Source organism: Larus michahellis, chromosome 7 (assembly GCF_964199755.1).
Source record: "Larus michahellis chromosome 7, bLarMic1.1, whole genome shotgun sequence".
Taxonomy (NCBI): Eukaryota; Metazoa; Chordata; class Aves; order Charadriiformes; family Laridae; genus Larus; species Larus michahellis.
In genome coordinates, this window is record NC_133902.1 from 41,355,221 (window position 1) to 41,376,711 (window position 21,491).

General features: G+C 35.1%; 1 protein-coding gene across 3 annotated transcripts in view; it reads left to right on the forward strand.

Moving 5' to 3' along the window:
- FAP (fibroblast activation protein alpha) overlaps positions 1-21,491 on the forward strand; it is a 43,477-nt gene that overhangs the window by 10,123 nt on the left and 11,863 nt on the right. For 2 of the 3 annotated variants that reach the window (XR_012588364.1, XM_074594968.1), the window contains exons 4-20: positions 208-302; positions 450-524; positions 717-769; positions 1,816-1,888; positions 3,395-3,515; positions 4,080-4,234; positions 5,304-5,407; positions 5,734-5,869; positions 9,316-9,360; positions 11,088-11,192; positions 11,278-11,348; positions 11,953-12,006; positions 12,336-12,460; positions 13,690-13,737; positions 16,629-16,727; positions 17,464-17,533; positions 18,761-18,955. Coding sequence is in view for 2 of the 3 variants with exons in the window: in XM_074594968.1 (XP_074451069.1) it covers positions 208-302; positions 450-524; positions 717-769; positions 1,816-1,888; positions 3,395-3,515; positions 4,080-4,234; positions 5,304-5,407; positions 5,734-5,869; positions 9,316-9,360; positions 11,088-11,192; positions 11,278-11,348; positions 11,953-12,006; positions 12,336-12,460; positions 13,690-13,737; positions 16,629-16,727; positions 17,464-17,533; positions 18,761-18,955 (1,624 nt within the window). In the remaining variant the exon portion in view is untranslated. The remainder of the gene's footprint in view (positions 1-207; positions 303-449; positions 525-716; positions 770-1,815; positions 1,889-3,394; positions 3,516-4,079; positions 4,235-5,303; positions 5,408-5,733; positions 5,870-9,315; positions 9,361-11,087; positions 11,193-11,277; positions 11,349-11,952; positions 12,007-12,335; positions 12,461-13,689; positions 13,738-16,628; positions 16,728-17,463; positions 17,534-18,760; positions 18,956-21,491) is intronic. The other variant, XM_074594970.1, reaches the window with a different exon arrangement.

Below are 21,491 nucleotides of genomic sequence, written 5' to 3' on the forward strand. Positions count from 1 at the left end.
CTTGAGAATGTACTCAGGAACCCTGAAGACAGTTTGTTGATAACTCTGTACCTTGGCGTCATTAGAAGAAAAAAAAATTTTATGTAGATGCCAAAAGATATTTGCTCAAAATCTATTCACTGACAGGAGTGTGAATACTTTGATAAACGGATCTGTTCTATAGTATCTTCTGCGCAAGGTAACGGCCCTTTTATCTTGTTTATAAAGATAATGAATATCTTCATCAGTCTGCAGAAGACGATATTATTCTTTACAATGTTGAAACAAACTACCCAACTACCATCATGACTAACAGCACAATGGTACGTACCATTTCAGTTAATAAAAAGGCAGTGAAATGCATTTGCATTTCAAGTAGTAGTTTAAGAGTGAGTGGATTAAAACCTGACTCATCAAATCCTTATTTAAAGTTTTTTTATTAGAATCTAATCTACCTCTTAATCTTTCAGAAACAAGTTAATGCTTCAAATTATGTGTTATCATCAGACAAATACTTCATAGCTCTGGAAAGCAATTATTCAAAGGTAATTATTTTAATATACGGCTTAATGAAATGTTTGTTTTCATTTAGTATTTTGTTGATTGTGGTTGCCATGAATAAATGCTTCTTGTACTTTCTTGAGAAAGGGGTAGGCTTTGAAAAGGCAGCTGATCATTTTTAATTAGGTTTTATTTTTCCAAGTTAATAATATTATTTTCTTGATTAATTTTTGCAGCTGTGGAGATATTCTTATACAGCATCATACCACATTTATGATCTCATATATGGGTAAGGCCTGATAGTTCTTACAGAGAGCTATGGTGAATACTCTGTAGTGATGTGCTTGCAAGCGTTTCTACTGAAAAACTCCATAGTAATGGGACTACCAGCTCTTTGCTTTTGCCTGAATCTGTCAGGTTACTTGTTTGCTTGAAAAAAATGGCCTCTAAGAAAGTCATACAGTCCTTTCATCTACTCATACAGGTATCTGGACTGGTTTGTATTTCATGCCCTAAAACTTCCACTGCTCAAGATTTTAATCTTTTTTTCTTCTTTGTGTAATTTTCTCCCACCCTATCTTGGCTGCTTGAGTCCACTTTAGTCTCACACCTGATGTCTCCATGCCCTTCTGTTACCTAATTCATCCTTTTTATGGTCGATCTAATCTTTAGCTTTCCTCAAAAGTTTACAGCTTCTCCCATGGCATTTGGTCTCTTTCCCAGGATCTTCCCTGAACCACTTCTCTTTCCACCCAAGTTCAAAGGAGGCCATCTGTCTCCCCAGTCACCTTTTTATGCCTTAAGTAGCAGCATGACAAAATGCTTCTTAGTTCTGAGCAATAGGAACTGCACTGTGCTTCTCTATTCTTGGGAAACTGTTGGCTCAAGGTGACAGGAAAAGATTGCTGCAAGCTACTGTGAGTAGAGAGGTACTGCATGCCGGTCGTGATCCTTAACAAATGTAACTGCTGCTGTTACACTTGCCTCAGCATGCTGTATTCTGAGTTCACGTTTCCAAATGACTTGCTGAGACTGTAATGCAGCCTGCAGATAGAGCAAATGACTGTAGATGCTTGTGCAGTATGTAGAACAGATAAAGGCTGGCTTCTTAGGCTGTTGAATATGTTTTCAAAGGGTTGAGTTGTAAGTCTTTACCAGCACTGGTGCACATCATCACATTACTGCATGTCTCACTGCCTGCCTTAATTTTGCATTGCTCAAGAAGCAAAAAGCTGTTAGAAAATATAGTCCTTCATTAATTATATATGAATGTACAGTATAATGATCCATTTGCACTATACACAAAAAGCCATCTCAACTTTTTTTCCTTTTTAGTGGTTTTGTAACAGAAAATCAGCTTCCACATAAAATTCAGTATATATCCTGGTCACCCGTTGGACACAAATTGGTCAGTAAAGATAATGAAGCACTAGAGTGATTATCCTTTGTGTGGCTAGAAGACATTTATTTGCCTTTGGTTATTATTTTGTTAGGCTGTATTTTTCACAGGCCTGTGTGTATTAACCTTGGTTGTGAGCAAGAATGACAAACAGTTTTAACTTGTTAAGTTCAACTTTTCTGTGTCTTAGTAGAAGAATCCATGTTCTCAGCTACGTTATGGGTTTCAGTTTGCTAGTCAGTCTCTTATAAAGAATTTACCATCATACTTGTGTATAGGATTAAGTGTAGTTTCAAGGCCTGAAAGCCAATGTGTTTTCCTTTGACACCGTACAACACATGAGTTTACTGTGGACATTTAGAGATACAGTATTTAAAGCATTTTCTAAAATTTTTGCTCCAGGAAATGGCTGCCAGATTCTTATCACAAAAAAACACACATTATTTAGTGGGGTTATTATAATAGTTAGTGGTTTTTTAACTACTTATCCAGTATTGACAAACTATTTGTGCAAAAAATTGTAATATGCTAATTTCAGAAAATAACCAGGGAGTGGGATAAATATGAATGGAAAACTTATTAGGAAATTTTTTCCATGTTCTAGGAGAGTATTAGTTGTCTCCATTAATTTAAATATTGTTATTTTCTTTACCACAACTTCTGAAGACAGAACACAATGAAGATAGTTTCCTATCTTCCTAGAAATAGTGGTCTGTGATGTTTTTATATAACAGTCCTTGTATTGTATCTGAGAGATTTAAGAGTTGCTTTCTTTTCCATTTAAAGCACAAAGTAGTTAAAATGTTACACTGATGATGCTAACTAATGCTTATGGCCTCAAAACGCATGATTTTCTGAGAAAGCAATGTTTCTGGTGCTTGTTTCTTAACCACATGTCCATTCATTTGATTGAAATTTAGAAATACCCAAGAAAGACGTGCAAGCATTTCTTGCAAGAACTCTTTTTTGATAACTAATTTACTAGAAAGGAACAAACCAGCCCAGACAGAGTAAAACCTTTTTTTTTTGTCTTGTTTCACGTCACCTAGGTCTTTTGACAGGTTTAGGAAAGTTAAATTGTTTTCTTTTTAGTCATTGTGTATTTGTTTTTATCTTCTACTTTTGATGGAAGCAGAAGGAGAAGTCACAAAACACTTTGTCTGAGGGTCTCTTAAAAAACACAACAGTTTGAATAAGTTTCAAAGATTTTTTTTCATTATTTTCCACACCAAGGCTAGACACAAAATCCTCTGAAGTTTATTAAAATCAAAGGAGTTGTTCAGGATTTATTCTGACATAGTTGAACATAGAATCTGGCGGGTAGTGGATAATTTAGTTACTGAGGTACCTACTCTTGCAGAATCTGCAAGGGCTTTTAGCATAGCGTTTTATTTACCATTTTGTATTCATTATGTCTTCTTGTTGGTGTAGTGTAAGAGCACTGGCTGCAGAAGATGTTACCCTAACCTCTGTTATTGGTGCCTATACTCATAAGAAACACTTTCTTGTCTTTAGGTATATGTATATCAGAATAATATCTATTTGAAACGAAGTCCAAGAGAGGCACCAATTAAAATAACTAGTGATGGAAAACAGAATGAAATATTTAATGGGATTCCTGATTGGGTCTATGAAGGTAAGTAAGTCTTGAAGGGCAACAACTAACCAGTTAAATGCTTTTTTTGTATTACCTGGTTCTCACAATCCATTCTAAAATATCTGTGATTATACATTATTTTTAGATCCCTAAGAATTACTTCATTTTCATACTTTATTTGCCATACAATGACTGCATTTTATGTTCGTAGTGTGTAACCAAAATCCTGAGTCTTTTGTTAGTGCAGCTATATGAGAACTTTACAAATTGAGCTTTGTTCTGATGCACAGGCAGTGATTGGGAATCAAGCTTTAATGAAAGTTTTAATTTTGGTGAAAATTTGGCACTCCAGTGTATTAAAAAAATATTTAAAAAAAACCCCACATGCACAGACAAGAAACCCAAGTGTGTTAAATAGGATCTGTGTGTCTGTTTTGAGAGTTCTTAAGGCTTTTCAGAATTGAGATGTGTTGCAATATGTTTGGTGTTATTTATTTAGTATAACTTTGTTTATATGTCTAGGTTGCTAAGAGTACAATGCTAAAATAGATTAGAGGATAGATTACAATGATAAACTATTATGAATAATATTTTTTTCCTCAGAGGAAATGCTAGCAACAAAATACGCACTGTGGTGGTCTCCAAGTGGAAGATATTTAGCATTCGTACAGTTTAATGATACTGACATACCAGTTATTGAATATTCGTATTTTGGTGAGGATCAATATCCTAGGAAAATAATTATCCCATACCCAAAGGTATGTTTTCTCATTCTTTTGACTTACTTTCTGTTGAGAAATGAGTTATTACAATGATAAAATTAACTGTGCTTAAAAATGGTTGTATTACAGTGGTTAAATCCATTTGGCCTAAATTGATGACAGAAAACAAACTTAGGCCAAGTTCTGAAAAGGTATAGGTACATTCAAAAGTGTGGATATTTAATAATATCAATGAAATAAATGGAATTACTCATATAAGTAAAAAGCATGTGCAAAAGGGCATGCTTGCATGATCAATCCTTGCTTTTTTCAGTTGAGTTTACTTATTGTGATGCGTTAACTATGCAGTTGTTATTTTTCATTAAAGTAAATCAATTATGAGACATTTTTTATTTTGAAAAATAAAGGCTATGACAGCTTCAGTTTATTTGCACACTTCATAGAGCCTTTTGATCTCAAGGGGCCTTGGATTTTAACTGCTTTCAAGTACCAGATCTAAGGCAAGATCGTTTTGGGTTGGCATTTTTTCAGCATGTATTAGAGAGCTCTCTTGACTCTTGTGTTCATATGATTGCAAGTGATCATGTTAAAGTATCTTAAGAAGTTACCCACGTGTCAGCTGGGTTACAGTTCTAAAGTAAAGCAGGATGGTTGAGACCACACATGGAGGAGAATTAAAAAACTAATAATGTATGCAATGAATAAGCAAGCATGAAATCGGTTTAAGCTAAACCATTTTATTTCACAGCTGGGATGTCAAAGAGCACTTGCAATCATGTGAATATATTCCTGGAGTTTTATGCCAACGTAAGTGTAGTGGGCGCTGCAAATAGAACGCTGGTTCCCATCAAGCACGTTTTCCGTATAGAAAGGCACTAAATTTGACTGTTTAAAAGGTCATCTTCTGTATGTATGAAATGACGCAAAGTTAAGTAATGTACTACTGCTGTAGTGTCACTATGAGATCTTGTACGACGTCTCTTGTCCTGTTATACTCAACTGAATACATAGTTTGTAACTCCTTTCCTACAAAACGTTTTGTGATTTTCCTTGATCTCAATTGTTCAGAGCCTGATTTGAATAACCTGATACATTTTCTTTGAAGGCTGGGGCTAAAAATCCTACTGTTAAAGTGTTTATTGTCGATACTATTTATGCTGAAGCCTTTGGTCCTAAGGAAGTGCCTGTTCCTGCAGTCATAGCATCCAGGTAGCGTGCCTTCAAATATGTCTTCTCTTTTTTAAGAAAAGGTTTTGTCTATTTTTTTTAAATGCTTGAACCTCTGAGTTGTTTTCTGTTTTTAACAGCAGAGTGCCATATTCATCTTCTAGATAGAAGAGAAGCTAACTAGAAATGTATTTTGATTCTCTCTGTCCATACAATACATTGTTACAAAGGACAAAAAAAACATCCCTAAGACATGGAAGACATATTGTCTTCCACAGAGCAATAGGGGGGGTACAATCTGTAGCAATGCTTCTATAATTCTGTTCTTTAATAACTACCATTTCTTTCTTTTTTCTTTTATTTTTTAGTGATCACTATTTTACTTGGCTTACTTGGGTAACAGATAGTCGAATCTGTGTGCAATGGCTAAAGAGAATCCAGAATTTTTCAGTCTTAGCTATTTGTGACTTCAAAGAGTATTCAAATACTTGGGAATGTCCAGAGGTAATAACGTTGGAAATAAGAATTTAACATTGCTGAAATTAGCATTTTCTAATCCAATATAGAATTTTAACACCTACTGGTTATGCACAGGTTGCTCTGACTGACTTGCAGACGTATATTTAATCTTGCCCTTAATTCTTTTAGAAAATAATTGTATGCCTGAATTTTCCAGTGTTTGATCACATTCATCTTTTAGCTACTAGTGATACTTTTTTCAATATTTCAATTGTGGAGGGAGGGATGAAAAAATTTTAATTACATCAACAAGAAATAAAATCACCAAAAATTTTTTTTTTTAGTGAGACTTAAATAACAATCAAAGCAACGAAAATAAGAAGAATGCTACTGAGCAGCTTTTAATACTGTTGTCTAGTTCCTTCTTGCTTCCTCATCTTCAAAAGTGGAACCATAAAGGATCTTTATTGCTTTTTAAAGAAAATCTTATACTACGTTGAAATTTCATACCAAGTCTGACTGAATCATGTCCTTTATGATTAATGATAAATTGATTGAATGAACATACAGATTAAAAGTAAGGCAGGTTTTCAGGAGGGAGGAATTCTTCTGTTCTATCAGATCATACAGTTGGAGAAAGCAGCCAAGTTTTCAGAAACACAATCCCTTTTTCAGATCTGAAAGGAAAACTTCAGGCTAATTGCAATGGTAGCTCTACATTTTATTTAAATATGTCATTCTATCATTAAGAGAGTTTGGAGGGAAAACCATGCTCTGTTAAGCAGAAGGATAGCTTAGATGGCCTAGCTATCTATACCTATGTGTAGATAGTTACAGATCTTATGTACAGAAGCCTTTCTGAAAAAAATACTTCTTTTAAAAACCTTGTAAAATTTGAAGACTGTAGACACTGATAATTTCATAAAGATCTTGAAGGAAAGGATAAGTCTGAATTTCAGTAACTCTAGGACAGAAGTATCATTTATTGTCTTTAATACTGATGCTGTTTGCATGTCTTGTTTTTAGTTTGTGGTACAGAACACCTATAAAAACTAGCGTTCGGCTGAAACCTTGATCCAATGGGAAATGAAAAGCAAGAATACTTATGAAAGTGTTCTGTATAATTGATAAATTGTAAATTTCAGAGTTTATTGACACAGCCTTTCCAAGCTGAAAATAATTCTTATTCCTCTATGCTATGATAATTGTTGCAAAATTAAAAGGAAATTAAGGTCCTGTTCTTTCAAAAACATTATCATTGAAGTAATTTTCCACAGAGAAATATCTTAATATATTAGGACAAAATACATACTTACTGCAGCATTTGATGTGTTTCCTAAGTAATTGTTCCACTTTATATTAACGCTTAATCTCTGTCTTGCCTCAAATTAACCTGCTTTTTAATAACTAAATATTTTAATGTAAAAAAAAAAAAAGAAGGGTTCTAGGGTTCTACCACAATCCACCTAAGTACTTTAACACAAGCTTAACTTTAAGCATGTAAGCAGTTTTATTTATTTCAGTAGGTCTATTTATGTGTTTAAAATTAAGCATGTGCTTAATTGCTTTGCTGGAACCAGACCAGAACAATTAACATCTTGCAGGACTGTGTTCATGATCCTTGTTTAATTGCATTTCTCCGTGAAACCTTATTTATGGAGTCACTACTGACGTTTCTATAATTCTATATTTATACAGTGATACAATGCTTTTATCACATTAAAGCTTGCACAAATGGCCAATTGAAGGAGTGTGAACAGATGGGAGTGCTACATTAGCTCTATTTGCTGTTAGAAAGTGTATCTCTGTACGTTTCCATTGGCAAAAATAGTTCTCATGTTGATTTCAGATTAAATTGAGACTCTAATGTACAATAAATATGCTAGGCTTTATGTACTTGAAAATAATAACAAAATATAATCTACAAGATGTTCCTGAAGTGTCGATTCATCAAAAATGTTCATTGTGTTCAAGTCTTGCTCATGTGAATAGGCCACAGGAACCAATATGGTTTCAGTGGAACTATTCATGTGAGTAAAAGCTAGGCATGTGTTCGTGAAATTGGGATTTCCTATAAAGATGCCAGTTCTCTAATTAAATTCTGTAAGTACGTTACTACACAGAAAAATCCTATAGAAGTCAAGGGGACTACTCATGAGAGAAGTTAAATATATCCTTAATGTACTATGCCATCAAGATTTGAGCCTTAATTTAAAGAAATGAAAACAAATTTAGGATACAGATATAAAACAATACATGCTATTTTTCTTATCTTAAAAGAAATAAAGTCAATTTTCTGAGTTAATAGCTCAGTGGAGCCCTTGCAAAGTACTAAACAGTCTTCTAAGGGGCAAGTACCTGCAACTTTTGCTCAAATAAGTCACTTTGTAGGGACTAAGTTGAAAGGGAGAAAGCCTGATTCTGAATGCTAATGAGATTACATTGAGGATAACAAATACAAACCCTATTCTTCAGAAAGCAAATTAGTTGAATTTATTTAAAACTGTAAAGAAATACTGTATTAAATGAGCAGTATAAAGACGTTTGCAAAATAAAAAAAGAAATACGTTGACTCAGTGCAGAATTGTTAAATCACTTGCTCCATCCAACAAGCGAAATATTACACTCTTCGATGAAAAAGTCTAAGGAGAGTTTTGAAAAAGCACTAGAAACTTTATAAATAAAACATAAATAAAAATGTAAAAGCACCTTTAGCTGCAGGAGGTACTGATCCATTTATGCTCAGATAAGTCTTTTTTAAAATTAGCTTTAAGAATGTTACAAGGAGTTAAAACCTGCCAAATTTATATTCATAGTCTCAGAATATGATAGTGTAGGTGAATTCTGTTGCCTATGTTATCTTTGCAAATCCTTAATTCTTCTTTCTAAATATGTTATTTGTGAGATTTTTTTCAAGTGCTGAAAATCAGGCCCTTTAATCTGAGCACCAAATATGTAGACCCTTGATTTCTATGTACTTTACTTAGTTAAAGTATTTGGCTTGTATTTATAAGGTTTTTAAGATTTACATTTAAAACATGTACCTCATAGGTACATTATCCATTGTTATAAATCAACATCACAGCTTTGAAATGAAATATGTTAAATGAATCAGCTGAGAATCTAACACAGATTTTTAATGTTATTATTCCTGAAATTATTTTACTTGCATTTTTACTGAAAAATTAATGAGACTAAGTAGTTGTTAATTCTTGCTTTCAGTGAAAATGTTGCATAAAGTTAAAAAAACTACTTTAGATTTTAATCACCTCTGATGAAAGCTGTTAAAAAATAGTATTTTAACTAATGTAATGGTATTAATACAGTAATACTATTTACCTTAGACAACCTTCAAGTCTCTGAACCTCCATAGCAAATATTCTAAAATTCTCTTTTATAGGCAGCTACAGATTTTTTATTTGAGGATTTTGAATCTTCATAAACTCATTCTTGAACTTCTTAAAGAGTGCACATTTGATTTTGTTTTTCAGAACCAACAGCACATAGAAGAGAGTCAAACAGGATGGGCAGGCGGAGTAGGTTTGCTTTTGTACTCTATTTAATGAAAAGCTACAGCTCTCTGCGCCTTCACAGCAGCATTTTGAAACCTGAAGCACCATTCTGAGTCACACAACACTACTGCTTAAACCTGTTGCACTCTTGGATTGAGGCTTCTAATGCTGTGTTAGGCATTGTACCTGGCTACCTACTTTCTGAGTTTAAAAACTCTTTTTCTGTCTCCTTCTGCAAATATTAGACCAATTGATTAGACACTATACTGAAGGGAGGGAAATAATGAAAAGAGGTGGATTCATACTGCAGTGTAATTCTTAGAAGCATCCTGGAGGCATATAACAGATGTAAAATTCCTCTGGCATCACTAGGGCAAGAGATCAGTCATAGCATTTTAAGAATAAAACCTCTCCATTCAGAACACAGTTTTAGTGACAAGTGCTGCATATCTTCTGCTAGGGAGGAACCTTCAAGGTAAGACACCCCACTTAAAAGGGTAGTTGATACTTCTCTGCAGCTACCCCTAAGCAAAAGAAATTTTCTCTACCCAGTAACCTTTATCTTTGGAGAGACATAACACCTAACTTTGGGAACAAACAGTAAAAACAAACCTGCAAGGCAACTGTAAGAGCATGATATCAGTATTTACAATCATATATTCTAACAGTGAGTATGTATTATTGCTTATGTTTACTCCTCAGGCAGGTGAAGTTACCAGAATTAAATATGGGGAGCCTGACACTGTGCCTGAGTATCCTGGAGTGGATTTAACTGAGAGTTTCAATTTTCATTACACTGTCCTCTAAGAGACGTGTTTTTATTGAAGATTACACGTTTACAAAGATTAGTTATCTTACTTCATCCCTTCCGTTTTTCCTCACTTTTCTTGAGGTTGTGATGACAGGTTTTTATTAGAACTAAAGAAATTGCATACATGCATAAATCCCTGCTTTAGCCTTTATAGGATTTCAAGCATTCGGAAAATTAGAAGCAGGCTCCACAACAATTTAGGTTGTGGTCACAGGTTCTAGTCAAGCTTGGGTTAGTATTATTCAAAAGTCATACTCACTCAGGAATGTTTGGTGCTATGTTTGAAGTGTCATTCATTTCAGGTCATTCTTTTGTGTTCATGTTTTGAAAATAAAACTCAGAGTTGCAGTAACTCATCCTTGACTGACAATTTTAGTAAAGAGGTGATGGTTTGAAAGGAAGCAATAGTTGAGTGGCCTTATCTGGGGTAATCTGTGCCTTAACATTACTGGAATAGTATGGGAAACTTCAGACACCCATTTACTTAGTGCTGTATTTGCTCAGTGAATTAGCAAAACCCTGTGGCCCACAGAATTTTCAGTCTGGCACCATTCATAAACTTTATTCAGAAACTTATTTTTTAAAAATCAACTATACCTATTCTTAAATAGCTAAAGAAATGGCATTCAGAATATACAAAAATATTATTCCACTTATAAGTAGAGAGCTTGCATTTGTAATACTTGCATTTGGAGCTTGCATTTAGATACTTGAGGTATCCGTATTATCAGCTTAAGAAATCTGACATGACAGGTTAGAAATTGTAATGTCTACCGACTGAGAGATTTAATATCACACATAAACACTTGTGTAAAGTACTTTCTCTCATCTGAACTGATTAAATAGTCTTGTTAATTTTAGTATGTGTACTATAATCTGCCAAATAGCTTGGACACTCTTACTTAATGTCTCATCTACCACTTTTCTTCCATTGTTTCAGTTCTTTGTTTCTACACCATATTTTACATCAGACAGCAGTTCATACTACAAAATTTTTAGTGACAAAAATGGTTATAAGCATATTCATTACATCAATGGCTCTGTGGTAAGTCAAGTGTTCTACATTTATATACTGTAAGTTCCTGAAATAATTCTACAATATTTAGTAACTTATATGTCTTGCTTCACAGGAGAATGCAATCCAAATTACAAGTGGAGAATGGGAGGCAATATATATTTTCAGAGTAACAAATGATGCAATGTAAGTATCACGAAGAAGAGAACAGGTTGTGAGTGTTGTCAGTAAAAGCAGCACTTAATCATCAGAACACCATTAGTTAACTCATCAAGTTATAGCTATGAATAATTTGTTTTGTATCTGAATGCATCCACAACAAATTTGTATGCAAAGGTACTGCACAGGTTTGCAAACTTTGTTTACTTACAGGAGATTATTTGCAAATTCTCCTACTTTTTCTACTTATTTTCAATCACCCATCTTAGAGTTATTTAGAAATAATTAAATTTAAGGATGTGGTTAACCATCATATAATTTGCAGTTACTTCAGTCGTCTCTTTTTATGGCCTTTCATTCAGGTTACTATACAGATAGATACATCTTTCATAGTTGGAGTGATTAGCTCATGAGAATTAAGATAGAACTATTTATATGTTTATTTGTCATCTAATCAGAGTTTGAGCAAAGATTTATTAAGACGAAAGGTATATGAGCTTAACTTACTGTTCCATCACATGCAGAAATCTCAAAAAGTCTAAGTTAACTTCCAAGACGGCTTTTCATCTTGATGCTGGTTCGTAGGTCATCACTTTATGGATTATTTATTAACATATAAATGAATTTACAGTTTCTATTCAAGCAATGAATTTGAAGGCTATCCAGGAAGAAGGAATATTTACAAGTAAGTGTTATCAACATTATCTTAATGATACGAGATTGCTAGAATATGGGTCTGGATTTTTCAGTAACATAATTTAGTTTCAAGATGTTTAAAGTATACATTCACAAGCTATTTTAACTAAATCTTGACCTCTGATTATATCTGACAATTGGGGAGAAATAGCATTTAAAGTTCAAATATACTCTTGGGGAAAAAAAATGATAAAACTGGAGAACATTTATTTTTAAATTGAACCATTCTGAAAGTACAGTGCCTATGTTCTAGAATGTGAGTTAGACTCATGTGAAGTTAGTTGTAACAAAATAAATATTGCTTTATTTTTCTCCTAGAATCAGTATTGGAAGTAAACCTGTCAGGAAACAATGCATTACTTGCAATTTAAGGAAAGAGAGATGCCAGTATTATACAGCAAGGTTCAGTGAACGTTCTAAGTATTATGCCTTGATCTGTTATGGTATGTATAGCCTGGGAGCAAACATATAATCAGTTGTTCTTTGAAGTTTGTCAGAGGCGTAAATAATACTAATTAACCCAAATGATAGCTAGATGAATCATAGAAACGTCACAATAACCAGGAGAGATTTCCAGAAAGAAACTTTTCCATGTCCAAAAACCTTGGGAAGATGTTTCACAAAATACGAATACTTTTACTTTATATTTTTTTACTTTTTCAACAAAAATCTTGGGATTTTTCAAATTAAAACCAAATTTGTGAAAGTTCTTCATGGCACAAAACAGATTGTAATCTGGCTTGTCAAAGTCATGCTTTTTCTTGCAGCAGCAAGAGCAGGATTTAGAAACACACATTGATTTCCAATTCATGTGATCAAAGTTAGCTATGAGAAACTACTACACTATGTTTCCCAACTGAAATTATTAAAACCTGTGTTAGCCCCAAAATGTTGGATATTTACTACCTGAGAACATTTTTAATAACTGAACTAAGAAAAAGCCAATTCATCAAAATGTATGATCATTGAAACCACTTGTAACACAAAAGTACTAGATGAAGTCTTGGCTCTGTTGAAATAAGTTAGGTGATTTCAATGATCTGAGGTTTCATCTATTGGTAATCAAAGGACGGTGAGGTAACAATCTAACAAACGGAAAGAAAAACATCCAAGGTTTTCCTTTTGCGTATTTCATATAAAGTTTACTGTTCTTCTGAATCTGCACGGACTGATCAGCTGAAGAGTTCCTTAAAACTTCCCTTGAGCAGAGAAGCAAATGTAGCAAATAATAACACCTTTCAATCATTCTTGCACAAAATAGTCAGTAAGGTCATCACCATACGAAAGCCACTCACCTTCACAAATACGATGTGACATGTTCTCAGAAGAATGTTTCACATTGTTAATTCTGCATTTGCCTTATGTAATCGCATCTCAGGTATTAACTAGATGTCACTTCATCTCTAGGGAGGAAGAGTTTGTTAGTAGATTTAAAGTTATTTCTGTTATGTTTGCTAAGCAATGTCTGTATGTATACAAGTCTGTGTACACACAGTACCTTATGTATTTCGTGCAGCAGGGACTAGAGGGTTGTACGGCAGAGAAGATTCAGATTTGTGTATCAACTTTGAGCTCTTCAACACCATCAGTTACCAATGTTAACGTAACACACACTTCACCACCAAATTCCCACTTCAAACTATAAACTGCCTTCTTACCATTCTTATGACAGGTCCTGGGATTCCCATTTCTACTCTTTTTGAGAACTACGGTGATAGAGGTACTGCAAATATCCTGCCTGTTTCTGAGTGATTGCTTTTCTCGTTGATCTTCACTATGCAGATCCTCTAATACAATATTTACAATTGTGATCAAGAACCCTTTCATCTTGTTTGTTATTAAAATATCTAGTGCGTTTCTAGATTTGCCAGTGAGTAAAATCCAAATATCAGTGAGCACGCTGAGTCCTTTATTTTCATCCCTGAGTTCAGCACTTTTATAGCATCCTGATGTTTTTCCTGTTTACACACTATAGATGCAATGAACGTTGGCAACTCTTTGTTTACCCAATATTGAGTCAAACTTTGTAGAAAACATTATTGTGATTTCCAAAGTATTCCTTTTCACATTTTGATGAACACAAGACTTTCTGAGTTTTTCATTAAGCAACCCTACCCTACACAAAAGGCAAGAGTGTACGATTTAGAGTCTGCAGTTTGAGCTATTGTACCGTACTAATTAGAATTTGGATCAGTGACTGGCTTTGCAGCCATCAGTATGTCAAGGGAAGAGCAGAAGCCCTTTCAGATGGTCAGTTCAAATAACTGCTTCAGACAAGGTGTAATTGTTTAATTATTCAGAGCCCTCATTCTTTAAGTAGCCTGTTAGTGAGCTCTCTTTGGAACCAGGCCAAGCAGGAATTCACTAACCATGAAAATATTAGTTACTCTGCAGTGAGTTTTCTCTCTGCGTCCCTTTTTTTTCTCCAAAAATTCTTCTCCAACTTAAAGCCTTCATTCCTGAAATGTTACGAAAACTAGCATGGTCCTGTAAAAAGCTTCAGTGATGTGGCATTTCCCCTTCCTTCCCCAATAATCAGCAAAAATGCCCTGGTAGTTCTAATGTCAGGGTCCTTACAGTTCAGCCTGTATTGATAACCCACTATTAACTGAGTGTTGTGTAAACAGAAGACACATAAACATAAGGAAGACAAATGCTGCAATATTGCTCAGCTAAATTAATCAGTCTCATGTAGATTTCATGTAGAAGTCAATTAATTGCAACATAAGATTATTTTGACTCCAATAGAATTTGGTACATCTTAGGTTTTAACCACTCAAAAATGTTTGCAGATGGAAAAGGTTGGTCAACATGTGTATTGCAATTGTGCTATAAAAACACTGTGTTCTTCTCGTCTTTCTTTTGCAGAATGTTTAAATAGGTTTAAAGGTTTAAGTACAGCTAATGGATGGATTTTTTTATATTTAATCCATTTTCATAGCTCTCTGTTTTCCATGATTCATTATGACTTTGTGTATCAAGGGCCCCTACTAATTTCTTATCAAAGTATGAATTGCATGAAATTCAGCTAAGTGCTCAACTACAAATACGTGTTTCCTAACCTCTCTGCAGGACAGACCAGTTTCATTTAATGGATCTTCACCACTGGTTTCATGATGCCTTATTCTGCTGTGCTTTTATTCTTCAGGAATAAAAACAAATTCAGGCTTCTCTCTGACTTTTTCCTGACCTTTTTTTGGATTAATTTTCCTTAAGTCCCTTGCTTTCATAATCCGTGGTGCAAAACTATTTTTAGTAGATCCATTTTCATTGCAGTTGGCAGCATTCTGAAAATAGATCACCCATGAATTTTAGTAGGAGGCACGCAGTTAAAGTAACATGCACCAGTTTGCAAGCTCCTTGCACCAGTTTGCAAGCTCCTTCCAGCATGCCTACAATTCATTTGTGGTAATGTGGAAGTTTCAGGAGTTTTGAGTTCGAAGTACAGAAAGAGTTCAGCTGAGTTTGGGTGAGTATCCAAAGCCAGAATGATCTTTCAGCCATAAAAAGCCACTTGAATCTGCAAAACTTATCAAGAGTACTTTCAAAGAACAAATCCCAGTGTTATATTTCTGGCATATCCTGAGCACTATCTAGCTAAAGACGTGCTGAAAGAAGTACTTCTTGTATTTTTGGAGCATTTCCAGAAGTTGTTGCCATTAAAAAAAAAAAAAAAAAGGTAAACTAACAAAGAAAAGTCTCCTGCAGTATTAAAAGGTTCTTTTGTTTTGAAAGTCAAGCTAAAAGTTGCAGATTTCCGTTATGTACAATATTCGTCATCCATCACTACTCATGGGAAAACACATAAATAAATAAATAAGTAATACCAGGTGGATTAATAATATATAGTTCTGCAGTCTATGCTAGAAATTAACTAACTTTTAAATAGGTTGGGTTTTTTTTAATTATATAACTGTAAATTGTGTCTAAAGCAAGTAAAACAAAATATTTAAATACTTTTTAGATAAAAAAAACAACAAAAGAGGTTCACTAAGTGTGCAGTAATATATTACTAAGAACAGTTATATGGTAAGTCCTAGTATCTTTGTGTAGGACAATACTGTACAGTGGTTAAGTAAGGGTTTGCTGCAGCCCCTTAAGAAACTGGATTTCCCACAATAGTCCAGAAATAAGATACTCCCAAACATCTGTGTGCTTAACCACACTGCCCAAGGGTCTCACAGGTTAAACTGATGTTACTGTGGTAACCAAGAGAGGAGATATAGGACCGTGTTTTGTGTGATGGGATGAATTTTGCATTTCCAGCTCCTACCATTTTACAAAACTGGGATGAGGGCTCTGCAAGAGAAAGGAGTTTCTTCATAACATCCGGGACTCATATTCAGAGGCAGCATGCAAAAGGATTTGCATTGCAAAATGTACATCCTATAAAAATCTAATGAATATTTGTGCATTATAATACCAGTGCCTTGTTTTTATTTAGCTATGTGATCAAGACCAATTAGAAGTGTCTGAGTTGATTTCGTTACTCTGCTTGTAAAATTTCACAGGTTTCCTTTCTGTTCTAATAACACAAAATAAAGAAATCTCAATTAATGATGAGGAACTAACAATGAATTAGTTAATAATTCAGGCATTTCTTTTACTTAGAGCTCAGAGTACTGGAAGACAATGGGGAATTGCAGGCTGCTTTGCAAGAAATCAAACTGCCAAAAGAAGAAATTAATAAACTTGAAGTGGATGGTATAAGTAAGAATTACACATCTTTAGTATACTTTTTATTCTTACCATTTTAATATTTTGCCTTCGTTTTGTTACAGTAAGTATCGTCTTTCTGTAGAACAAACTTGTTAGCCTTCAGGTTGGGAAAAAGAGGCCTGGTTCTGCCCTGTTTGACAACAACCAATTTGTCTGTGCCTCAGGGTATCTCTCAGTAAAATAGTAGTTAAAATACATCTCTGCTTCAGAAAGCATTTTTTTTTAAATTCTTTAATACTATTGGATAGAGTGTTTAAATATAATGTAAAAATATTATAGTATGGTGGTAATAAAATGTGAAATGTAAACTGCTGTTCATGTGTTACACATATTGACTTGCATACACTGTTGTTTTCACTAGTGACTTCACAAACAATATTCCATGGAAATGAATCAGTGTGAAGTTTCCAAAATTAATTTCTCATAATCTTAACAACAGTTATATTCCTAGTTGTGTTTTTCTAGACACCTGTAAAACTGAGAACCTAGAGTTATGTGAAATAATAATTTTATGCATAGCTATATTAAAAGTGGGCACTTTATTTCTTCAAAGTTTTCTTCAACAGCTCAATATAAAAAGTTACTTGCATCAGTTCTGTGATGCACAGTTTGTGCATTGTGTAGTTTGTGCTGATTGATTTTCATGTATGATGACACCAAACTCTGGATTATGCTTGAAGGAATCATTTTAACCATTAACAATATAGTTTTAATATGTCTTTTCTAGCTTTGTGGTACAAAATGCTTCTACCTCCACAATTTGATAGATCTAAGAAGTACCCTCTGCTTATTCAGGTGTATGTAACATTTTCTTTCTTTGAATGTTGTTGTTATGTCAGAAAACATAGTTCTTATAATTTAACAAAACCTAGGACATTTGCAACATTATGAAGCAAAAGAAAAACCACTTCCTTCCATTTTGTTTGTTGTGGTGGGTTTTTAAATATATTTCAGGAATAGAAATTCAACCCAATGGAAATCAATGGGGTTTTTAATGTTAATCTGAGCATGGCAAGGATTAGTTCCTCAGAGAAAGAAAAACGATAAAAACATGTGGGCTTGGAGTTCTTAGCTCTCTTGCTGCTTCTGTTTATCATGAGGCAGTCTGAAATTACTGATTTTAGCTTTGCTAATATGAAAAATACAAGAGCCTTCTTCATTTTTTAAGAAAAAAACCCAAACACACCTAAACCATGTGGACCGGCTTCTTTGATCAAATGTTCCTTCTAAAGAGCATTTGACATGAGTTTAATTTATTGCAGGCAGGAAACACAACAAAAATTGCAGTGGTGCAAAAAAAATGAGAGGCAGAAAGGAAAGCTGAGTGGGTGGAATAAACCTTGCATCATTTTGTATTAACCAGTGATGATCCAAAGGTCCAAGAATGCTAAGTATGTTTGAATGAAGTTTAGAGTAGAAGATTAAGTGGGTTGTATCCTTGAGGTCAAATGTGTAATTCGCATTAGGCCATTCTCATGACGAGTGTCTCTCTGTATTGCTCAGCTGTGTGGGGTGTGTTCTGCCCACAGCTCCAACAGCACATGATATTCCCTACTGAAACAAAGAAGGTCTGGGGATGGCCAGAAAGTGTAGGGAACTTTTTTCTCCTCTTTTCTTTGTCATTGCTGACTGCACGCATAGAGCAAATGCAGAAAAGCACCAAAAAAGGGCTACTACACCTGAGGAGTTTGGAGAGAGGAAAGAACTGAGTCTTTGAGGATGAGTCTTCCAGTGATTCCCCTTAGGACAAGCACCTGATGCTGCACCCCTAGCCTGAACTAAAACTAATGATTTGCCTTAGGCATAAGACCTAAAGGATTAAAATGGATTTTGGATATCAAAATCGTACAAACATATGAAAATGGTAGTTGAATTGTTTGTCTATTAAGCTTTCTGAACCACAGACATATAGCAAAATACTTGTGGAGAAAATGTAAGAAGTACCTATAGCTAGAGTCCGGTATCCAGTAATTATTTATAAATTTATAAGTATGAGTTGAAAATGTGTGAATTTTTGTCCTCAGGTATGGAGGACCTTGCAGTCAGAATGTAAAGGAAACATTCAGCATTAGCTGGATAACCTATCTTGCAAGCAAAGAGGGAATTATTGTTGCTCTGGTGGATGGCAGAGGGACAGCTTATCAAGGTGACAAGATTTTGCATGCAGTATATCGAAGACTAGGAGTCTATGAAGTTGAGGACCAAATCTCAGCAGTGAAGTAAGTAGAATATCTCCTCGTATGACTGTTGTATTTACATACCAACAAGAAGTAATGTGGAAAAAAATATTAAATATACTTCTCAGCCTTTCTTCTGGAGCGCTGAGGTCTCCAGGGAATAAGACAAGAAGACTTGTAGAAATAAAATATTACTGAGGTGCTTGATGTCAGTGAGATTTTGTGTGGTGTATTAAGTCTATATGCTACTAAATCCACATTTGGACCTCACCAATTCCATTTTATAAGACCATCATCAGAGGCGTCAATCCTAGGCGTACAGAAATTCAAGCATCAGTGGTGAGAGGTAAGCCAATGTATTATTCATTATTCTGAAGTTTTCCCTGTAGGGGAAACCTACCTCAGTGACCGTAGCAATTAGCCAAAGATCCATAATGATGTACCACAGTGGTTAGCTAAAGGTCAAATGTGAAGTTTGTAGCTGAATCCTGACACAAGCCTTCTAGAGGTCGGTTAGTCATAAACTTGCCTTCCATGCTATTTTAGGATAGTAATGAACAACAGGAAGTGTCTGAGGTCCTCTGGTAGTTGTTCCCCAACGGTTGCTTCTTTGCATCAAAACGCTTAAAGTGTTCCAAAGGAAGATAATGCCCTAAGGAGCTTTGGGGAGGGAGATAAAGCTGATGTTTTGTAAAGAAAGGCTGCCTGCTAACTTAGAGATGCAATAGCACTGCTAAAGTGAGCATTTAAAGAAGTATTAGTTTGAACCCCACAGAAATGAGTACAAGGCAGGAATAAGGAATTTAGTCTAGCCTTTGATCTGGAATTTGGCCCATCAGAGCATGGATAGATTTCCAGGTGCAATAGTAAATACCCTCTTTCCCCCAGTAATAGACCGGCCTCTGAGTAGCTTAGATACAAATTGGATGTAGCAGTCCACGTTTCCACAGCTTTCTCTACTTGTTTGAGAACACTGCCTGTATTTACAAGTGTGTGTGAGGAGGGTATCTGTTCCTTCCTCTTTCTGCTTTGTGATAATTCATTTGCTCTTCAATGATACAAGCACACCATTATCCTTTTCAGTGATAAATGAAACAGAATAGCTGTATATCATGTCAGGGTTTTCTATTAATGCATTATTTGATTTTCTATCTTGAAACTTTTAGCAGCAACGGCATGCTTTAAAATATCACAAAAGAGACAATGTTTTTTTATTGCTCTGAATCGTCACTCAGAGATAAAATGTCAGAGGCAGAGGGAACCTAAACTGATTCTGCAGTTGCAAAATCTGCTGAGACAGGCTGTGAAGAAATGACCTCAGACTTCACACTTCCCAGCTTTCTGTCAGCACCTAGACTAAATTTTTATTCAGTTAAATGTATTGCATTCCATCTTCCTGATCTAACACATGGTTTAAGATGCATGATTTTTAGAGAGGATCCTATACTCTAGTGGAAAGTTCTTGGAGGGGCTTTTACTGTCGGAGGAACCTCAGGGATTAAGACAGCAATGTAACAAAACTGAATCATTTTTTGGCTTTTCCAACATTGTCCCACCCAGATATTATCCTGCATTTTGGCTGTTGTCAGTCACTCGTGCTTGTCCTAGTAAAATTAGGCTAGTATGTGTCCTGGGATGTATCTGAACCTATTTTGTTTATCTGTCACTCTCAGACCTTTGTGGTCATTTGTCGTATCCCTTTGCTGTTGCTAATACAGCTCTGCAAATGCAGTCTTCAGACTCAGATGCAGCAGGATTTTTGTAGGAGACCTAATATTTATGATTCTCTTTGGCCTGTTTGACTACTGAGAGCATAAGAAAGGTGCACCTTTCCTCCATTGCAAGCTCATAGTTGGAGCATGAGAAAATGTTTTCCTCATTTTTTATTATTGTAGCAGTATGCACTCTTCACTTTTCAGGCACATAAAAAAGAAACTTTATTGCTCCAGGGAATCCTTAATCTCAGAAGTTGATACTGTGCCTTTTGAGACATCAGAGTATCAACTCGTAAGATGAGTATGTTGAACATCTTGCAGGATAAAGTCAGTTAATGGTAATCCAGCACCTTTGGCACTAAAACAATGAAAATTACACTAGCCTGTGGGAAGGTAGAGCTATGGGAAATGAAATATGGTTATTAGTAGGAGTACACATTTTTGAACTTTTTTCTCTGCATGTGTGTGAGTGTATGTCTGTGCATATATATATGTGCACGTGTACAACATGAGTATAATGTATCACAGAATCACAGAATCTTCAGAGTTGGAAGGGACCTCTAGAGATCATCTAGTCCAACTCCCCTGCTAAAGCAGGATTGCCTAGAGCACATTCCTCAGGACTGCATCCAGGCGAGTCTTGAAAATCTCCAGAGAAGGGGACTCCACACCCTCCCTGGGCAGCCTGTTCCACTGCTCTGTCACCCTCACCGTAAAGAAGTTTTTCCGTGTATGTGAACGGAACTTCCTATGTTCCAACTTGTGCCCATTGCCCCTCATCCTGTCACTGGGAACCATTGAAAAGAGTCTGGCCCCATCCTCCTTCAACCCACCCTTTAGATACTTGTATGCCATAATGTCTC